General features: G+C 43.0%; 1 protein-coding gene across 1 annotated transcript in view; it reads right to left on the reverse strand.

Annotated features, from left to right (window-relative positions):
* Positions 1-418: 418 nt before the first annotated feature.
* Positions 419-21,896, reverse strand: part of RAC2 (Rac family small GTPase 2) — a 31,930-nt gene continuing 10,452 nt past the window's right edge. Inside the window, exons 3-7 of the mRNA XM_072655970.1 lie at positions 12,374-12,491; positions 10,496-10,558; positions 10,106-10,265; positions 1,889-2,021; positions 419-699 (exon numbers count right to left, since the gene is read on the reverse strand). Coding sequence (XP_072512071.1) covers positions 1,891-2,021; positions 10,106-10,265; positions 10,496-10,558; positions 12,374-12,491 — 472 coding nt within the window. The 3' untranslated portion in view covers positions 419-699; positions 1,889-1,890. The remainder of the gene's footprint in view (positions 700-1,888; positions 2,022-10,105; positions 10,266-10,495; positions 10,559-12,373; positions 12,492-21,896) is intronic.

Raw genomic sequence — 21,896 nt, forward strand, 5'->3', positions numbered from 1 at the left:
AAGTCATTACCAGGACCATCCTTGACAATGTCTACTCAACCCCTTTCCTATTCTCTATGTGGGATCCTGGAAACCAGAAATCTGGGAAACCTTTATACTGTGTTATTACAGACAAGGTAACTGACCACTCTATAATACTGGCCTCCACCTACCTTCCTAGGTTTATTGTTAGGATGAACAAAGCTAGAGGTTGTAGCACTGACCCCTACTCCAGTGCAAATTACCATTACTATTAAGCAACACTCCAGGTCAGAAAAGATGACGTGATGACCGTGATGGGGACAACTAGGCTCCAGAATAGGAAACACTTGGGAAGGAATGACTTCTAGAAGGTGTGGCAGCACCCCCTAGGGGTTCTCGGTGCCTAATAGAGTACCTGCTGTTGAGATCCTGGGAGGCGTCACACAAGAGTTTCCACTGTAGCAAAAAAAGGTCTGTTTTATTGGTTGTCTTCCCCCAGAAGCCACTTGTTCTGGTAGGAGAGCCAAGCAGAGAGTGGGGAACAGCTTTGCATGTGCTCATACAATCTTGTCCTGGAAATGTCTCTGGCAAGCAGGATGAAAATCTCCATTCATCTGTTAAGGAACACCAAGGGGACAAGGCTGGCTGACTGACTGAAAACTTCCCAGGCATTGAAATCAGGGAACTGGGTAGTAGAGCGACACAGCCCTGGGGAACACATATACACCAAGGACATATCTGGATAGGAAAGAGACAAAGAATGAGAATTAGGAGATCTCTTGGCCATGTTCATCTCTGCCATCACTTGCCCCATAAGATCATAGATACAGAACCAGGTTGGACCTTAGAGGTCAACTTAGAAGTCAACTAATCCACATTATTCCCTCTCCCAATTTTACAGATAAAGATGGGTTAAAGTGACTTGCCCAAGGTCGAGTATATAGTAAGTGGAACAAGGCCTCAGGTTCTTATACTCAAAATCGAGCATACTTTCCGCTGTCTCCCATGACTCTCTAGCAGGCTCTAACTGGGCAGGTCCTTCTCATAATGTGCCTAATCATATCTCCAAACTCCAACCTCTCCTTATAATGACTTAATTTTTGAGTAATTATTTTTTTAATTAACAAGCATTTACTTTTTCTGAAGATGTAAGCAGAAATAATTCTGATGAACAGAAAAAAGAGAGACTGCTGTGTATGTCCAGGGAACTCTTTCACTGTAATCCTCATTCATGACCCTCCAACCCAGCATGTAATTAGTAGGTGATCTGATTGGTTAAGACAGAGCAAGACAGTTGGGTAGGCCAGTGAACGTCAACCATCCCCAATGCACGAGTGGTTGGGGCTGAAAAATCCATTGTTCTCTGGGGCTAGTGGTTCAAAGCCTTGGCTTAGGGTTTCCATCCTAAAAAGGGTCTCATTGTAGCTAAAGGTGGGAGTAGAACCCAGGTCTTTGGACTCTAGGGACTCTTTCTACTATGTCCCTGAGTTCAAACCTCATCCCTATAATTTACTACCCATGTAACCTTCGATAATTCACTAAATTCCCTTGGGCCTCAGTTTCCTCATCTGTAAAAGGAGGTTTATGTCTGTGGGCCTTTCTAGCCCTAGGCTTCTATGACTGATGAAGGAGGTCATGATCCACTCCTGGGAATCTCCCACTCTACCCTGTCCTTAATTCTACAGGTAAGTGACCTGTAAGTACTGGGAACCCACCCTCAGAACACCTCACTCTCTTCGAAGTTCCACCCAAGACTGGCATTATAGGAACAGTGCCAGGCACACAGTAGGCGACTAATAAATGCTTACTGATTGAGTCCTTGTCAAAAAGGATCCTGCTTAGTTGAGCAGATGTGAGTCAGTCTTGCGGGAGAGGGCAGTGAGCTGTGCAGTTGAGTTGGGCTAAAGGAGTTGTCCTTAATACTTACCCCTAGAGTAGGCTACAGGGGCGTTTCTGCTGTCGAGTTGGCTGGGGGCAAAGGACAGCCCGGATGGCCTCATCAAAGACAGTTTTCAGTCCACGCTGAGTGAGGGCAGAACACTCCAGATACTTCACAGAGTCTGGTGGGGGAGAGAGGGAAAGGGAGAGGAGGAGGGAGAAGGAAGAGAGGGAGAAAGACAGAGATAAGGAGAAGGAGGAAAAGGAGAAGGGGAAGGAAGAGGATGGGGAGGAGGAAGAGGAATAGAAGGAAGAGGAAGAGGAGAAAAAGGAAGAGGAGGAGGAGGAGAAAGAGAAGGGGAGGAGGAGAGAAAAAGAGAGGGAGGGAGGGAGGGAGGAAGAGAGAGACTTTTAGCCAGGGAATCAGCATCCCATAACCATTAAACTAGGCAAGAGACAGATGATGGAAAAGCAAATCACAGGATCGTAGATTGTGAGCTGGAAGAAACCTCCGAAGTCATCTAGAACAAACCCTTTACTTTACAGATGATGAAACTGAGGCCCAAAGAAATTAAAAGATTTACCCTAGTCACAAGAAGAGATATAAGAAGGCACCATTTCCTACTCCTTTAAAGAGGTGGGAGGTCCATGGATGTGGAATATTGTATATATTTTCAGATTTGTTTCAAAGTAGTAATCAATTTTTACTATATTTCATTTTCTTCTTTTGTTTCTCTTTAAAAATATTCTTTGTTATATGAGATGGATCTCTGGAAAGAGGGAGGGAGAAGGATATGGGGGAAATTTAGATGATGTAAAGCTATCAATGAAATTTTATTATAAAAAGAAATGATAATCATATCTAGCATCTACATGATGGATTAAGGTTTGCAAAGCGCTTTGCAAATGTTATCTCATTTTATCCTCACAACCTTGGGTGATAGGTACTATTATTAGCCCCATTTTATAGATGAGGAAACTAAGGCACAGAGGTCGTGACTTGTCAAGGGTCATACAGCTTGTAAGTTTCTGAGGCTGGATTTGAATTCAGATTTTCCTGACTCTAGGTCCAGAGCTATAGGGACAACTAGGCGTCTCTGTGACTTGTTCAAGATCACACAGGTAGTAAGTGGTATTCAATGCCAAGTCCTATGCTCCTCCTAATGCACGATGCCCCCCTACACAAGATGAGAAAAAATTAGTCCAATTGATTTTAAAGTTCCAACATAACAATAATTGATACTGATGGTAGTCAAAAATCCGGAGGGAGAGGTCATAGAACTGCAGAATCACCAAATTTAAAAAAAAAATGATCCTATAATATAACCAAATCTTTATTTGATGCATGAACTTCCAAGAACTCCATCCTCCACTAAAATACCTCCAATGATGAAGAACTCACCATCTATCAAAGTAGCTCATTCAACTTTCAGACAATTTTAATTATTAGGAAATGCTTCCTTTTGTCAAGTCAAAATCTGAGCATAGTGTCTTGTGCAAAGAAACACTATATTAAAAAGGTCAATTGAATTGATTTAGAAATATAGAACTTCAGAGATTGAAGGAACATCAGTGGTCATGGAGCATAAGCTGTATCTGAGAAGACATCTCCCCCTAGAACATCCCTAGGAAGTGGTTGTATGGCATCCACTTGAATACTTCCAATGATGGAAAACTCAGTACCTCACAAAGCATTTCATTCTACAATTTAAACGCTCTGATTGTCAGGAAATCTTTCCTTATGTTGGACTGAAATTAGTCTCCTAGGGAGGGGTCTGCTGGTAAATGTTTAATACTCAGCTCTTGCATGGGGGGGAGGGGGTAGGATATGCCCAGAATACATTTTTAAGTTTAATTTTTATTTCTAAAATTTTCTCCATCACCTTCATAAGTCTAGACATTCAATAAAACAAAAAATCAAACCTTGATTTGGATTATCTGCCATCTTCCAAGATATAAATGCTCACAATGAAAATTTAATAATCAGCTCTAGAGAGACTGGAGCTGGCCTCAGCATACTCTTGTTTCCACATTAAATTCTTCCTGATCCGTCCCTGTCCCTTTTCCCCTCTGCACAGAATCTAGAGCCCTGGAGACATACTTTCAATGCCTCCTACGGACTCCTTTCTTGGCCCCTTCAGTATATCAATGGTCTCCCAACACTCTAACTCCTTAAATTGGCTCCATTCTGTGACCTTGGACAATTTCTCTCTGCTGAAATTTTCCCGTCTGTACAATGGGAATGATGCCTGCCCTGACCTCCTCAAAGGGAAAGACTAAATTAAACAACGCTTGTAAGAGCTGCCATTTGCAGAGAGTGTTACGGTTTGAAAAGCACTTTGGGAATCTGTCCTCTTTGCCTTGTCAAGACCAGAGGTGTAAATGCAAGATGTACCAGCTATAGGCAGCCAGTCTGGCTTGGCACAAACCAAGATTCAGTTGCAAAGTCACACAGATAGTACATGTCTTAGGCTAGATTTGAATTCAAGTCTTCTTTATCAGTTCAGTTCTTACAGAAATGTGTTGGAGGCAGCTCTAAGTGCCAATGGATACATTTTCATTGTTTTTACACTTCAGAAATCAGCAAATGCTATAAATCAAGGCTTAATTTTCAGTTTTGTTGATGGTCTAGACTTAAGAACATGATGACAAAAATATTAATAATTGAGATTAAACTTGCCAAGTATCATGTGTGCTTCTTTTTCCTGGAAAGATGCTTGTTAAACATTCATCCCTACACCCCAGTGTCACTATGCCACTCAGGGTAAAGAACATTGAGTTTGGCATCAGGAGATCTGGGCTTGAATCCATATTGTGGATCTCGGATATGTCATTTACCACCCATGGGTCCTTGGGTAAGCCACCTTATTGTTCTAACCTCACTTTCCTCATTTGCGAAGAGCAGACACTTGACATTTGTCTGGCCAGTCTCATGGGGTATTGGGAGCTGGGAGAGTACATGTTCTCTGAACCCAAATGTGCCTTTGAATGGGAATGAGCCCTGGAGAACTCAATTAAGATGAGGGCAGCAAAGGCTTTGAGGGAGGCCAAGAGAGGAAGAAGTTTCAGCTTGATTGGTGGTGCCCATCTCCCAAGATGGAGTAAGAGAAGCCGTGTTAAGGTCAGCTAGTCAATTCTTCAACAATTTGAACTTGGGCAAGTCATTTTTCCTTCCTAGATATGTTTATTTATCTGTAAGATCAGGGAATTAAACTAATCTCTCTAACATTCCCTATTTTAAGGACCCTCCCAGCTCTGACATCCCCTGTTCTGAGGGCCCTCCCAGCTCTGACATTCTATCATATAAGGTTCTACCTAGTTCTGACATTTGACAATCCTACAATAATCCTAAAAATTTTCAATAAATACAAGAAGTTTTCATTTAGATGATTCCCAAGCATCTTTCTAGAAAACTCAGATTCTAATACAGGGTCTGCTCTGTGCTCCCTGTGGCATGTCAGACAAATGATTTTCTCCTCTCTGAGTCTCAGTTTCCCCATCTGCACAATGAGGAAGTTAAAATATCTAGGATCACATCAGTCAGTCAACCTAGGTTGGCTAAGGAGACCATCAGCTCCCTGAAGCCAGGGAAAATATCCTTGCCTTATTCCAAAAGCCCATGGTACATTGGAGAGATCTCAACGTCTCCCTCTCAAATAATCTGGAAATCCCTCCTGGTTTCCATTTGGGTCCATTATCCCCAACCCTTAAGTTCCCTGACTTTCCCTTCCATCCTTCCTGCCTCTGCTATTTCCTTGAGACAGCTGTCAGTCAGGCGGGTTGGTGGAACTAAGGGAAGAGAGTCGGTAGTGACCAGGCCAAGTTCTGGGCATGGCAGGGCCATGGTGAGTGCTGTAGCATACAAGGAGGGAGAGGAAGAAAGAGACAGCCAGCAGGAGCAAGACTCAGTGGGTCAGGACTAAGCCCTGAAGATTAAGTTAGTCATGAGGAGAACAGAACAGGAAGTTGTGGTCTCTTTTCCTGTTAACCACAGAAGAGGTGTGGAGGCCTCCCCCTCGAAGGCCCTCCCAGTTCCGGCCGGAAGAAGGAGATGGTGAAGTCAGAGAGAGACTGAAAGAGTGGGGGTAGGGAGGTCAGGGCTTCTGTGTGGCCACAAGGGTATAAAATGTCAACAGGCAGAGTGTCAGAACCCAAGAGGAACAGAGAACCAGGGCACTTGATGGCAGGGCCACACTTCCTCTTGAATTGGTCTTTGAAAGTGCAAGGGGCCCTGATGGACTTGGGGCAAAACCCTGGGTCCAAGCCAGACTCTGCCACTTACTCTATGGTCTTGGACTAAGTCATTCTGGACCTCAGTTTCTTGACCTAGAAAATGGGGTTAATAGATATATGTGTCATATGTGCCTCACAGGTTAGTTGTGAGGCTCCAGTGTTTTAAAGGCTGCAAAGCTCCTGCATCAATCAATAAATGTCAGCTTTGAGGGCTTTTGATTAGAACTGGGCAAGGAGCTTCAAGTAAGGAAAGTGACTTCACTAATGAGTTTAGCACCTGCGCCATCAGATACATAGTCTTAGAGAATCACATGGGGCACTGAAGATGGTATGCCATGGTCACATAGCCTCTATGTATCAGAGACGACCCTTGAACCCAGGTCTTCCTGGCTCCAAGGCCCCATACTGCCTCAGCTAGCAGTTGTAGTAGTAGTGATGGTGGTGGTGGTAGTGGTGGTAGTTTATTGGCATTGATAGTAATAGTGGTGGTATTGATAGTAGTAGTAGTAGTAATAGGGGTGATGGTGGTGGTAACAGTAGTAGTTGTAGTAGTAATGGTGGTAGTGGTAATAATAGCAATGGTGGTGGTGGTATAAGCAGGTCAGATAGTTACCTACCATGCCTGGGCAGAATCATAGAATCTTAGAACTGAATAGACCTCCAGGACCATGTAGCTAGTCTGATATAAGAATTCCCTCTCCCACCTTCCCAACAAGTCATCATCCAACCTTTTCTTGAAAGCCTCTCCTAAAAGGGAGCCCAGAGGGCTGGTACCCTGCCTTCCATTGCCCCATTCAACACTGGGATAGTTGTCGTTAGAAATATTTTCCCACCTCCAGATGAAATGTTCCTCTCTCCAGCTACCAGCTCATTGCTGTACTACATGACAGGCCTATGAACATTCAACTCTATAGCAATTATGTCTCCTCTGAATCTTCTCTTCTATAGGATAAACATCCCCAGCTCCTTCTTCTGATGCTCAGATGGCAGGCTCTCTGGGCCCTTTGCCCCAATTTGGCCATCCTGCCCCTGCCAGCTTGTCCATATCCTTCCTAAAATGTGATGCCCACAATGAGTTTATTATTTTTGATATAGTGACCAATGCATGACTTCCATCATCCTAGTCCTGGGCACGCTGCCTCTACTAAGGCAACATGAGTCTGCATTAGCTTTGGAGGTTGCCATGCTACTGACTACTAACACTGGGTATGTTGTGTTATATTATGTTGTTATATTACGTTATATTTTATTTTATTATATTATGTTGTATTAGGCTATGTTATATTGTGTTATATTATGTCACATTGTGTTATGTCATGTTACATTTCTATTGTATCTTCTATTGGGTTATATCATATTTTATCATATAATATTTTACTGTGTATTATCTTGTGTTATACTATTCCATTTTGTTATATCATCTTGAATTCTATTGCATTGCATCAAATCATATAAATATATATTATGCATATAACCTTATATATTTTGTCACATTATATAATGCTTTATAATATATGTTAGTTTTTGAATTATATGATATGATACAATCTGATATGATACGATACTATTCTCATTTATTAATATGAGTACATTTTCCCTTATGGATCACAAATGCAAAGTCCAGGAACTGGATTTGGAGTTTTGTGTTTTTGGTCTCTTTATCCTAAACATAACACTTGGCATATAGTAGGTGCTTAATAAATGTTTGTTGACCCATTGATTAAGCTTGCAGCTCAGAAATACCTCCAGTTTTTTTTTGAAGATCACCTGCTGTCTAGCCATCCTTCTACCATCTTGCTCTTGTAAAAAAAATAAATCTGTATCAGACTTCTCATTGATCTCCATCAAATTCCATCATAATCAAGAAAGTAAGCCTATTAGTTGCAGAGCAGGGGGTGATCCCCATTGGCGGAGTGAATTCTTCACAGTAATGTAAGGATGTGAAATCCCAGATCCAACTAAAAAAGAAGGCTTAGTAGATTTGTACTAGAGTTCTATCTGAGCTCGTTCAGCCTTCCAAGTCTGCTCTCCAACAAGTTAGTTATCCCTCCAAGCTTTGGTCATTGACCAAAGGATGGGCACCATCTATATCTTTACCTGATAGATTAACAGAAATCCACAACTTGGACAAAACTCTAAGGTAACAGAGCAAACTTGGCAAAAACTGGAGACCTATTTGCTCTCACCTCCCTCACAATGTCTAGGTCTAAAGATGTAAATTTTTAAGGGTGCCCCTGGACAACGAAATAAATAGCACCAGTGTTTGAGGAGTCTCCTATCCTCAGAGCTCATAGAACTTAAGGGAGGAAGGTGACTTGGGAGTCTTCAAATCTAACCACCACATTTTACAATGGGTGATTCTGAGGCTCAGATAGGGAAACAGCTTGTCCAAGGTCACATGCTTAATAAATTTCTAAGCCAGAATTTGAACCCTGGTCCTCTGACTCTAAATCCATCGCTCTTCCTATCATGTTGAGCTCCTGAAAAAGAAGAACAGGTAAGAGGGCACATCCTAGACCTGGGCGAAGAAAGAATTGGGAGAATCTAAAGAATCAGACAGAGGAAGAGGTAGGTGTTCCCATCCCACCTCACCACCATGGGGGCACCCTTCCCATTTTATCCCTCCACTTTATTCTCTGTCTATATAAGCTGCCCAGACTCCAAGTAGGAAGACTGGGCAGCAGATGGCCCTCCACAAATGGGTTACCTTCCCTGCGCCCCTGGCCCCAGACCACTCAGAATCCATCTGAGCTACTTAACTGCTCAAAATACCTGGCTGAGATGAGAGCCACCAACTCTATTCCTCTGATGAGATGGCAGACCACTAGATCTTACCCTCAGCCACTGTATTCTAAGGGCCTTACCATCTGCCCTGCTTCTACCCCCTTCAGATTCATAGATGCTGAACTTTCTTTTTTATGTACTATCTACCCCAATTAGCTCTTGGAGGACAGGGAGTATCTCACTTTATCTATTTATATCTTTAATTCTTAGAACAGTGCTGGGCATAGTGATTAGTCAATACTTTATTCATTCATACAGGGAGAGGGAACCAAGAAAAAAAAAGAATGAAAGACAGCACCTTAGAATCATGGAATCCAAATCGGAAAGTGACTTCACAGGCCATGTGGTCGAACCCTCTCTTTGAACAAAACTCCTCATCTCCAACATTCCCAACAGGAGGCTAACCGCTCTATCCCCACTAGTGCCTTCCCTCAGAGATGACTACCCATTTATACTGATTTTATCTTCTATGAACATAGCTATTTGGATATTATCTATTTCATTAGACTGTAAAGTTGTTTGAGGGCAAAGACTATGGTTTTACCTTTCTTTGTGCTCCTAGCACTTAGCATACTGCCTGGCACCTAAAAAGTGCTCAGTCAGTGTTTATGGACCAACTGTTTGATGATGCTTAGTGAGAGAGAACCCAATGTGACTGTCCCTGATTATTAGGAAAAGCTGCTTTTCTTTTTTAGTAGAACCATTTCTGAATCTATGATCTTCTCACACAATTGGGTGAGGCAGGATATTAAGGGACCTTCATTTGGGTACAGAGTCCACAGGGTATGCCCAAGTCTTCGTCTTTGTCACTTTGCCAGTCACTTTCTGAAACTAAGGAGAATTTCCCCAGTATGGGAAGATCCCCTCCCCTCCCTCCTGCCTTTCCTATCCTCTAGTGTGAAGGGAAGGAATAAGTGTTTATATAATACCTACTACATTCCCAGCACTGTGCTAAGCAGTTTTTATAAATATTATCACATCTGATCCCCATAACACTCCTGCTATGTAGGTGCCATTATTAGCCCTATTTTACAGTTGAAGAAACTAAGGCAAACATAGGTTAAATGACTTTCCAAGGGTAATACAGTTAGTAAGTGATTGAGGTAGAATTGGAACTCAGGACTTCCTAACTGCAGGCCCAATGCTCCATCTATCCTACTACCTCTAGAGAAGTAGACACTAGAGAAACAAAGACAAAAATGACGGTCTCTGCCCTTAGATCTCCACTAGAAGGTCACAGAATTCTTACCTATTTCCTTGGCAAGAGCAAGGCCCTGTGGATATGTGATGGGTGTTAGCTTCTTCTCCTTCAACTTCTCGATGGTATCCTTGTCATCACGCAGATCCAATTTGGTACCCACCAGGATAATGGGGGTGCTAGGGCAATGATGCCGAACCTCAGGGTACCACTGAGCAGGGAAAGGGGCAGCAGAGAGGGAGAAAAAGAGTCACAAAGTTGGGAGGGAGGTGAGTAGGGAACCAAAACATACCTCCTGGAGTCCTCTTCCCCCACTGAACACAACTGGTTACCCATCACAACCACCACCATTCAAAGCTGCCTTTATGGTGGTAAGCTGATGAAGCCACCCTGTGTCCCTGTCCCAAAGCTGCCATTCCTCTTTTGCTGGGTCTCACTCACCTTCGCACGAACATTCTCATATGAGGCTGGGCTCACAAGGGAGAAGCAGATCAAGAAGACATCCTGAGAAGAGAAGAGAGGAAGGGTACAAATCAGCAGAGTGGGGGGGGCAAACTAGGAACAGGCAGTCCTCCCTCCTCATTCCCTCTATGACTCATGGTTGAATTGAACAACTCAGGGGAAGGTGAAGGAAGAGAGGTTTGATGTTGGCTGGCTAACACTCTGTACCCACGTTTTACTTAACATCTTTCATTTACTCACCACCCTTCCCTCATCCATTATAAACCATCTATTATTCACCCACCTTAATCAATGAGCATTGATTAAGCCCCCACTAGGTGCCAGATACCATGATGGGTACTGGGGATACAAAGAGAAAGAATTCCTACCTTTAAAGAGCTTACATACTATTGGGAGAATGCACTTTGTCCATAGAGAAGTAGATAGAAGATATGGGCCAAATACATGTGAAGTATTGGGAAGAGTGGGAGAAAGAAACACTGAAAACTGGGGAATCTGAATTCTAACTGGTGTAAGTCAAGAGGGAAAAGGTACTCTAGGTATGGGGGAACAAACAGCCTGTTCAAGGGTCCAGAAATGGGAGATGAATGTCATATACAGAGAACAGCCAATAAAAGAGTCTGACTGGTCCAATAGAATGTGGGATCATTTATTCCACATCTATACTTCACCTCTGACCCACTGTTCACCACTCACCCATCATCCTCCATTATCCATAATTCTGCCTTCACCTGTAATTCATTCATCTGCCACTATTCACCATTCACTCACTTTCTATCTTTTACCTATCTACCTTTCATTCACTTTACTTATCAGTTGCCATTCACCCATCATCCACCCTTTGCCCATCAACCATTCTTCACCACCATCTGTCACTCATTCACCATCTTCCATTCACTTATTTTCCACCATTCACACACAAATCTTCATCCATCAGCTACCATCAACTCATCAATCTCTTTTCACCTATTAACCACCATCTACCCATCATCCACTATTATCTTACCATCCACTCTTCACTTGTCAAACACCATTTACCATCTGCCTATCATCTACCAATTTTCTTTCACCTATCACTCACCAACCACTCATAAGCCATCATTCCTCCATCATCCACCCTTTACCCATTAGCAATCACTTACCATTCAACTTTTACCAGTCATTCACCATACAACCACCAGCTTTCCCTCACCTATCATCTACTATGTACCATTAGCCAGCATTCATCCATCTTTTACCTATCACCATTCATTGTTCATCTTTCACCCACCATCTTTTACCTCTCAACAATCATCCACTCTTTACTCAGGATCCATTCTTTTGCTACTCACCCACTGTGTTTTATTCACCACTATCCCTCAAGTATACCATTTTTTTTCTGGGTGGGAGAGAGGGGCTTTCAATATCAAAAGGTGATATAGTCTTCTGAGACTATGCTATTTCATATATTATCAGCCATGGCCTCCTAGAAAACTTAAGATCTATTAGTCTGAGGAATTCCAAGATAGGAAGCCAGGCTGACATCATTACATTTCCTACCTCCTCACTCCAGAAGTCATGGACTAGGAGGCTTCCTGGGGGTGAAGTGGAGTCAGTAGACTCTACATCTAGGACCAAATTCCTCAAATTTCTCATCAGCACCCCTGAGCTACCCAGCCTTTTGGGAAGAGGCTGAAGGATTCTTGTTGAAGACAGCCTGTCAGTCTCCCATGAGAGAAGGGAAGGAAGAAGAGACCACTTGCTGCTGATTCACCTTCTCCATTCCAATGATGAGCAATAGTGAAGGAGACAAGACAGGAAGAAGGATGTAGAGAGGGGGAGGCAGAGTACCTGGGAAAAGAGGAAGGTAGAACTTACTGTTTGAGGATAGGAAAGAGGCCGAAGACGGTCATAGTCCTCCTGTCCAGCTGTATCCCACAGTCCCAGGTTCACTGGTTTGCTGTCAACCATCACATTGGCTGAATAGTTATCAAATCTGCAATTTAAGCAGAAGAAATGAAGAAATATGTACTCACTGGATGCTGAGCACTGAAAAAGTCAATGTTGAAGGGAAAATTTGAGTCCCCAGGAAGAGCAAATGAAGAACTGGAATAGATTAACTCCCTCATTTTACAGGTGAAGAAATTGAGCCAGAGAAGGGAAGTGACTCAGCTGAGGGAGCAGAGTAAAGGGAAGTTAATGTGGTACAATGGAAAGAACAAGAACTCTAGAGTCAAGAAACCTGGGCTCAAAACTTGGCTCTACATGAGCATGAGTAAATGACTTCCCCCGGACCTCAGTTTCCACATTTATAAAATTAGAGTATTGGATTAGGTGGCTTCCAAGGATCCTTCCATCTCTATTCATATGGATACTGTCACCTAACTTCCCTGGGCCTCAGTTTCCCCATTTGTAAAATGAAGGAGTTGGACTAGATAACCTTTGAGCTATCTATCCCTTCCAGCTCTAAATCTATGGTCATTTTTGTGACTCAGCAAAATGAGGAGGTTGGACTCAATGACCCTGAAGAGCTTTTCCAGCTCTACAACTATGATCCTCAGTAGCAGAGCTTAGCTTTAAATTTATATCCCTCTACTCCAAATCTAATGTACTTAGCACTACCCCATGTTGTTTCTTAGTTTAGTCAAAATGGAGAGATGAGCTCTCCCTCTTCCATTAATCCTAGACCCAGGCAGGCAGGGTTCATAGCCCTACTCATCAGATGGAATATTGAGGCACAGGGAAGCTATGAAGACTTTGTGTTATCACTGAGCAAGGACAATGAAGGAGCCAAGTCTGAGGGCTGAGGCATACACAGCATAGAATATCTTCCATCAACATTCAAGGGACAGTATGGTATAGTAACCATGTCTTTGGATGTAGAGTCAGATAGACGAGTTCAAATCCCACCTTAGACACTTACTAGCTGTATAACTCTGGACAAGTCACTAAACCTACCTGTGCCTCAGTTTCCTTTTGTGTAAAATGAAATTGGACTTGATGGCCTCTAAGATCCTTTACACTTCTAAATTTATGACCCTGTTCAGCCCAATGTGGTGGCGGGGGAGGGGGGGGGGAGACTGAGGGACTCCTGTTGAAGGCAGCCCTATCAGAATCCAAGTCTTTCAACTCTGTCTATCTTCTAAAGCCCACCTAAAATGCCACCTCCTGTAGGAAGCTTTCCTTGATCTCCACGGCCAGTACAGATCTTATTCATTCAACTTTACATAGGCCCTGGAACCTCACCTGTCCCCCCTGCCAACAGACCAAGTTGCTGGGCAGTTTCCTACCTCCCTGGAAAATCATATGTTGGACAAAGCCCCCAAAGTTAACTTGCCATTAGGTTTCATTCATAGAATCATAGAGGCCAGAGGCAGGAAAGTCCCCACTGCTCTGAGCCCTGGCCAGACACCATCAGGAACAGTTTCCAGTTTAGGGGTGCCACACTGGGGGAGCTTCACTGACAAGCCAGAGCAAATAAATAAATACATGGATCATCAGGATGGCAAAAGGTTGAAAGAAAAAAGGAAGGCAGATGTAGGATCAATATGATATCCATGGATGACTGTGGCAGAGTGGCCAATTCCTGTTGACGAGGGAAAATCTGTCTTACCATTACAGCCAACCCATAGGAGAATTGATTGCTTTGGGAGATAGTGAGCTCCCCTTTCCTACAGGAAAAGACAAGTCTTTAAGAAAAGGTCAACTGGTCATTTGTTGGAGTTATTGTAGAAGCAATGCCTATTCATTTAGGGGCTGACCTCAAGCGATCTTACCATACTTACATTCTTTAATGTTTAACCTGGAGAGGAATCGATATCTTTAAATATTTAAAGGGCAGTCACAGGGAAGATAGATTAGATGTGTTCAGGTTGGCCTCATAGGGCAAGAAGTTACAGGAAGCCAAATTTCAACTCTGTGTAATGAAAGACTTTGAGCTGTACCACGATGGAAGGAGCTGTCCCAAGAGGTAGTGGGTTCTGTATTGACCAGACGTCTTCCAGTATTGTTTAAATGAACTTTGGTTGGGGACTCTCATTCAGACACAAAACTGATGCTCCCCAAGCTCCCTCCTGAGTATCAGATTCTATGGGGCTAGATTTATGATACCAGTGGCATAAGGAACCCCCTTAGAGAAAGCTCTACCTACTCAGAATGGCACCTTCTCTGTTCTTTATAGTCATAGAGAATGCTGGGAAATTATGAGATGAAGTGACTTGCTCAGAGTTGCACAACCAAAATATGTTCCATGCTGATCTTCCCAAGTGTACCCATCCTCTTAAGCCCAATTAAATATCCCTCTGTCAGGAAACCTTCCCTGATCTCTATGGTCAATAATGGTCAATAATGGTCTAATGTTCTTGTCCTTCATATAGCCCTTCAGCAGGTGGGATCAGATGGTCTCTGAGGTCCCTTCCAACTCCAGATTTGGACTCTAGGTATGTGATGTTGTGTATCATAGCTATCTGTGTTGGTGTCCTAAAATGTTTAAACCTATGATCATGGCCCACCATAGGGTTTTCTCTTCTCCACATTACATACCATAGAACCAGAGAATCTCAGAGTCAAAGGGAACTTCCAAGACCAACTAATCCAAAATGTACCTGACCAAGAATCCTCTTCCCAACATTCTTGTCAAGTATTCATCCAGTCCTGCTTGAAGATTGACCTCCCAAGGTCATCTTTTCCACTTTGGGGAGGTTCAGTGTATATTAGAATCTGCTTATACTGGTTCCTGAGAGTGAACTGTTAAATTTTCAGTATGAGAGTTCTCATCTCAGGGATCAGAAAATTCTATAAATCAGGGTTTGATGTGCCTATTTATTTATTTGGCAGTAAAAGGACTTGCCCAGGGTCACACAGTTAATAAGTGTCTGAGGCTAGACTTGAACTCAGGTCCTCCTGACTCCAGGGCCAGTGCTTTATCATCTGCACCTCCTAGCTACCTCTTCATCTACTGTATTACTAACTGTCTAGGCAAGAAAATGATGGAGGAAATGTTAATCATGCAGATTACACTTATAAGTGTGTCATGCATATGTTGTAAATATCTGGTTGCTAAACATTTACCAAGCACACCCCTGGTTATAGTTATTAGGAAATGTTTCCCTGAATTGAACCAAATTTTTTTTCTCTATAATTTTTCCCTGTTTTCCATAGTTCTGCTCTCTAGGGACAATTAGAACAAATCTGATCCTTGTTTATAAAGCTAGACATTTGGAACTAGAGACCATCAAGTACAACTTACTCATTTTATGGATCAGGAAACTGAGGTGCAGAGAGGTTGAGTCATTCATATATTGAGATCATATAAATAGTCAGTAGCAGAACCAAAATTTGAACTCAGATCCTAGCTCTCTGAGTTCACTTAGGGGAAAGTGATCTTTCTCCTAAAAGTGATCTTTTCCAGTACTAGCACAGTGTCTGACACATAGTAGATACTTAATATGGGTTGACTGACTCTTACCCCACCTGATACCCCTTCGAACACTTCCCCTAAGTTTTCTCCAGCTCCTTCAACCAATCCCCTTCACCATGACTGCTCCCTCCTTTGGGCACTCTCTTATCAATGGCTTTCCAATTCCTATTTCACCTAGAAATGAATACAATCTTGCAGATGCAGTCAGACCGGGCAGAGGGTGAATACTAGTGTGACTTGGGATTCCCTTGCTCTGAATTCTCTGCATTTAGATCTTAAAGTTAGCCACTTAGCTATAGCACCAAGAGATTGCCAATACCCCTTCTCAAGGGGGATTTTAGTGTTAAAGAAATATTAATAATATTAGTAATTCACATTTCTATGATGCTTTCAAGATTGCAGAATTCTTCCCCCACAACAACCTGAGTCCCTTGGGATTTCTCAAACATGCAGATTAGCACAGTCCTAGGGATGGGAAAGGGGAAGCCCTGTCCCCTCCTTTCTACAGTCTACTTAGAACCATAACCTTAGGGATAGAAGGGGTCTTCGAGATCGTCTCATCCAATCCCTTCATTTTACAAACGAGGAAAACAAGGTCCAGGGAGTAAAGTGACTTGCCCAAGATTACCTAGCTAGTAAATGGCAGAGTTGGGATCTGGACTCTGACTCTAGACTTAGCATTCTTTCCTGTGCTATTGGGGACCTAGAGGTACCTGACTTCAAAGAAGTACAAGGCAAGGCAGTTCATTTCTACTCAATTAACATTTATTAAGCCCCTACTGTATGTGCAGCATCATAGGGAGAAGGAGAACAACAACTGGATTTCTATGGTACCTTCCTTATATGTCATATACTTACAGGAGTCAGAGCTGACAGACTTTGGAAAGCATCTATTCCAACTCTTTTGTTTACTAGATGAGGAAATCGAGGCCCTCCCATGTTGCAGTGGAGGAAAATCCTCTAATTTTGGAGTTAGAAGCCTTGGGTTCAACTCTGAGCTCTGCTTGACCACCGGTGGGACCTTGGGCAGTCATTTCATCTCTCCAGGCCTCAGTTTTCTCACCTGTAAAATGAGATACTAGGACTCGATGACCTTTAGTGGTCCCTGTCAGCTGCTAGCACAGATGGCCTGGTTTAGTTGGTGATGCTTTCATATGTACAGCTTATCTTCTCAACTAGAATATAAATTTCTTGGGGGCAAGAGCTCTGTGTTCTCCACAATACATAGCATTGAGCTTAACATTCAAGGCCTTCCACTGTCTGGGGCTACTTTAGCTTCCTGTTTTAATTCAAAGCACTCTCTTCTATATCCAGTCAATGTGGTCTGTGTCTCTCTCTGTTTCTATCTATTGGTCTCTTTGCTTTTATCTCTCTTTATTTCTCTCTATCTCTTCTCCTCTCCTCTCCTCTCCCCCCCCCCTTTCTTCTTCTCTCCCTCCTAAACAATAAAATGAAGAGGTCAGCCCAGAAAGTCTCTGTGTAAGAAGCCTTTAAAAATCTCTCTCCATAGAATTCTAGGGTCCTAGACCTAGAGCTAAAAAGGACCTCAAGGTTCATCAAATCCAACCCTCTCATTTTACAAATAAGGAAACTGAGGCCCAGAGAAGCCATAAGATCCTGGATATAGAGCTAGAAAGGACCTTAGAAGTCATCTTATCCAATTCACTCATTTTTCAGATGAGAAAACTGAGGACTAGATCAAGAAAGTGACTTGTCAAAGATCTGTAACTGACAGAAACAGGATTTTAAGCCCAGGCTTCTGACTCTTCCTCCAACACTATTTCCAATGAAAAAGCAAAGTGAAATCTTAAAATTACAATAGATTCTTGGAGAGAGTAAAATGTGCATTCACAGGACGGCAGGGCTGTGTGGGTATGTGGTCAGAGATAGAAATCATGTGAACACCTCTCCATGGCTCCCATCCAAAACGTGGCAGATGCTCACAGGAATTGGTTAATAGTTTCTCTTCCTCCTTAAATTACCATGCCAATGTTTACCTGCTTACATGTAGAATTTTCCCCAGCAGAATGGAACAGAGCAGGGACTGTCTGGTTTTTTATTGATCCCCCCAGTGCCTAGTACATAGGAGGGGATTGACAAATGCTTATTAGATTGGCTTTGACTGATTTGGATTTGGACAATAACGCTGATATTCCCTACCACGCTGGATTTCTGCAAAGAAGGCATTTTTCAAATTATGCAGAGCTATTGAAATGGATCAGTTCACAAGATCAGAAGCCATTTTACAGATGGGGAAACTGAAGCTGAGAGAAAGGCAAGTGATTTGTCCAAGGTCATGCAGGTAGCAGAAGGGGGATTTAAGCCCAAATTCCCTTGAGTTTAAATTAGTTGTTTTTCCTACTCTACCCCTCTTCCTCTATATTATTTTTAAAAATGGAAGAGATTATTATTAGTCTTATTTGGGTTCCCTGGGAACCAGAGAGATGGGGACACGGGTGTTGGAGTAAGGGACTCAGCATTATTAAGAGGTCCCTGGGCATGTCCAGACTTCAAGTCTCCTTGTTTCATAGGTCTGAGAAGAATCATTTTTTCTGGATCTTCAAAGATAAGACCTCAGGAAGTGACCAGATAAATGCGGAAAGGAGAGGAGCCAGGAGGAAGTGAGCAGGCACCATGACAGGGTCTGGACTACACTGTCTGGGAGAGTCTAGAGATGTTGAGAGGCTTGATTTTATTCCAGAGGACTTCTCTGACCCACCCTTAACCAGCTGCCATTAGAGACTGGCTGGAGGCAAGGGAGGCTAAGGGAGGCTGAAGGAGGAGAGGGAGGGGAGGGAGGCTGAGGGAGGCTTACCAAGGTGAGGGAGCCTGAGGGAAGCTGAGAAAGATTGAGGGAGATGAGGGAGGCCAAGATTCTACCTTGTTCTTTCTCACCCACTCCCGTTTCTTTTTTTGAGCTGACACAAAAGTGAGTCCTAAGCTCCCCCACTCCCTCCTTCTCTCATGTTCTCTCTCTGGCACTGCCAGCCTGTCTCATTCTTAGGCTCTCACTTCCTCTAGCTCATGGCGCCTTATGCTCTGCCTCTCTATCTTTCTGTCTCAATACCTTCCTTCCTCTGTGACCCTCCCACTTGGTCTCTCTGTTGCTCTTTCAATGTTTTCTGTCTCTCACTGCTTCTCTGTTTTTCTCACATTCTATTTCTCCTTGTCTTACACTATCTCTATTTTTCTGTCTCTCCTTCTCTGTGTGTGTCTCTATCTCTCTGTGTCTTTCTTCTCTCTTTGTCTCTGTGTCTCTCTCCATCCCCTCTGCAGGGACAGAACAGATAAGGAGGGACTGTCATCTTGCCCAAGTCCTATCTCAAGCAGCCCATGGAAAGTGGACACTTCTGAAGTCAGTACCTTTTCTACCCATCTTCCCAAAGGGATGAAAGCATGAAGGGGAGATATCCAAGTGTCCAGGGTCCCAGGACACCTGCTAGAATCATTACCAGAAGTGGTGCCCAGAATGTTTGTCAGGATTTGTTTTGCCATGTGAATAGGATTCCACCTTCTCTGTTCCCTCACTCCCTCAAGGTCCATCCAAAAGACCCACTTGGTGATTTATGAGCATTTTTCAGAGACTCTGGGCAAGTCCAACTCATCCAGGGCACTCCACCCCACCCCATCCTGCTGGGACCTTTAATTGATGTCAACTGAGAGTCCCCAGCTTCAGATCATAGCAAAGAACCTACCCTGGCATTCTAGCTGAGCCTGAGTGACATTCAGAGGTATTTACCATCTTTACTCTCTCCAGATACATAACAGGGGTGAAGCCCAGGGTTCTAACATTGAGCAGCTGGGAGAACTTGACAAAGCAAAATTCTCTTCCTAGACTCACTTTCTAGAATCATGGATTCATAACATCCTAGAACAGAAGGATCTTTGGAGGTCACTCCCTCATTTTGCAGATGGAGAAACTGAGGCCCAGATCTGATGAGATAAGATCTTACATCTTATAACAGGAAGGGGCCTCAGAGGTCATCTAATCCAAACTCCTTATTTTACATATGAGTCCCAAGGAGATGAAGTGACTTGCCCAAGGTCACATAGGAGTGTGACAGGCAGAATATGAACCCTGGTCCTCTCAGTCTTAGAATTCAAAAGTTTATCAAGTCTTCCAATCTGATACATACTGGAAGAGCCTTTGAGTAAAGCCCTCCAGCGATTGAGACTCTCCCCAGGCAGCCAAGTTAATTTTTTTCAGGGTCATACTTGTTAGAACATTATTTCCTGACAACAAACCAAAATCTTCTCCCTCTCATCCTCTCTCTGTGATTCCTGGTTCTGCCCACTAGATCTGAGCAGAAGCAGGCTATCTTCCAAAGATAACTCTTTAAATATCTGAAATTTATCATCGTAATCATATCCAGCATTCCTATAACACTTTAAAGTTTGCAAATCACTTTACAAATTTATTATCCTCATAACATAACAAATAGGTGCTACTATTTTCTTCATTTTACAGATAAGGAAACTGAGACCAAAAGAAGTTAAGTGAATTTCCCAGTATCATAAAGGCAGAATCTGAACTTGGGATATCAATTAATCGATAAATACAGTCTACCATTAAGAGTCCTAAAATGGGTATTGTGGGCACCTGAGACTGAACATGCTCCTCAGAGGGGGTCTGGCAAGGCAATCAAGTCACAGGAGGACTGGCTCCTCCTTGGTTCTGAGGACTTTGCTTCTACTGACTCCCCACAGATATAGAGGGCTGGACTCTGTGACTTCTAAGGTTCCTTTCAGCTTCAGATCTATGATCCATTGATTCTCATTTATGAAATAAGTGGGTTGGATCAACAATTTGATGATTCTACAGTTCTTGACTGTCTTGGTTAGGCTTCAAAGGTCATCTGTAATTGTTTGCTCATCTGATCCCTCTCAACAACCTTTGGCTTGTGACATTCATTAAGGGCTAGTTGATACAGATAATGGGGCTAGGATTTAACAAGGGATGCTCAGAGCTAGAAGGGACCTTGGAAGAGAGCAAGTGTGAACCTTACTAGAACAAGAATGCCCGAGTGTCCTTCCATGCTTGGAGCTGTCCAGTGGAAAGGACCCTACTGCCTCCCAAGAAGGCCATTCCAATAAACAGCTTTAATTGTTTATAAATCTGTTTTGGTTTTTTTTTTTTTATAACTGGGCTGTTCTGTGGGACGAGGCTAACAACAGCTAATGCCTCTTACACGTGAGATCCCTGTAAATACTTGAAAGACAGTTACCATATCTCCCTAAATCTTCTTTTCTCCAGAGAAAACATTCCCCAGTTTCTTCAACAGACTTAGCGCCCATGGTGTGATCTCAAGACTTGAAATTCTGTCTTCCTGAAGGCAGACTTCTATATACACTATGGCTTATTAACATTCTTCTAAGAAATGGATATAATACACCAGATACCAAGCAGAGGACAGCTAGGGATGGTCACCTCCCTACTGTCCTGTGAATACTTCATCATAGCTTTGGAGCTAGAAGAGACCTTAGGAGTCATCTAATCTTACTCACTTATTTTAGAGTTAAGGAAACTGAGTCCCAGAAAGGTAAGATTACTTAGAATCATAGATTCAGTGCTTAAAAAACCTTTAACACCCTAATTTTACAGGTGAGAAAAATGAGTTGTGACTTGTCCAAGATCACACAAGTAGTGGATGGCAGAGGTAAGATTCGAGCTCAGGCCCCCTGATTCCAAAGTCAGCATTCTTGTCAGTACACCATGCTACTCCCTCTCAAGGATTCCTTTGCCTCTACTCCCACCTCACTGAACAGGTAAGGAAGCTGAACTATTCAGAGAGGGTGTAGTGACTTGCCAAGGTCACACAGCTAATGGCAGAGTCAGAGTTTGAACTGGTGTGCTCTGATCACACTTTCAGTGAGGTTTTCCCACTGTATCATGTGCTTTTCCTATCACTCCTACTGCCCCTCCCCCTGCCCCCCATCAACTGACAAATGGAGGACATTATCAGGAAGTAGCCATGATAATCA

The sequence above is a fragment of the Notamacropus eugenii genome, chromosome 3, assembly GCF_028372415.1.
Source record: "Notamacropus eugenii isolate mMacEug1 chromosome 3, mMacEug1.pri_v2, whole genome shotgun sequence".
Lineage (NCBI taxonomy): Eukaryota > Metazoa > Chordata > Mammalia > Diprotodontia > Macropodidae > Notamacropus > Notamacropus eugenii.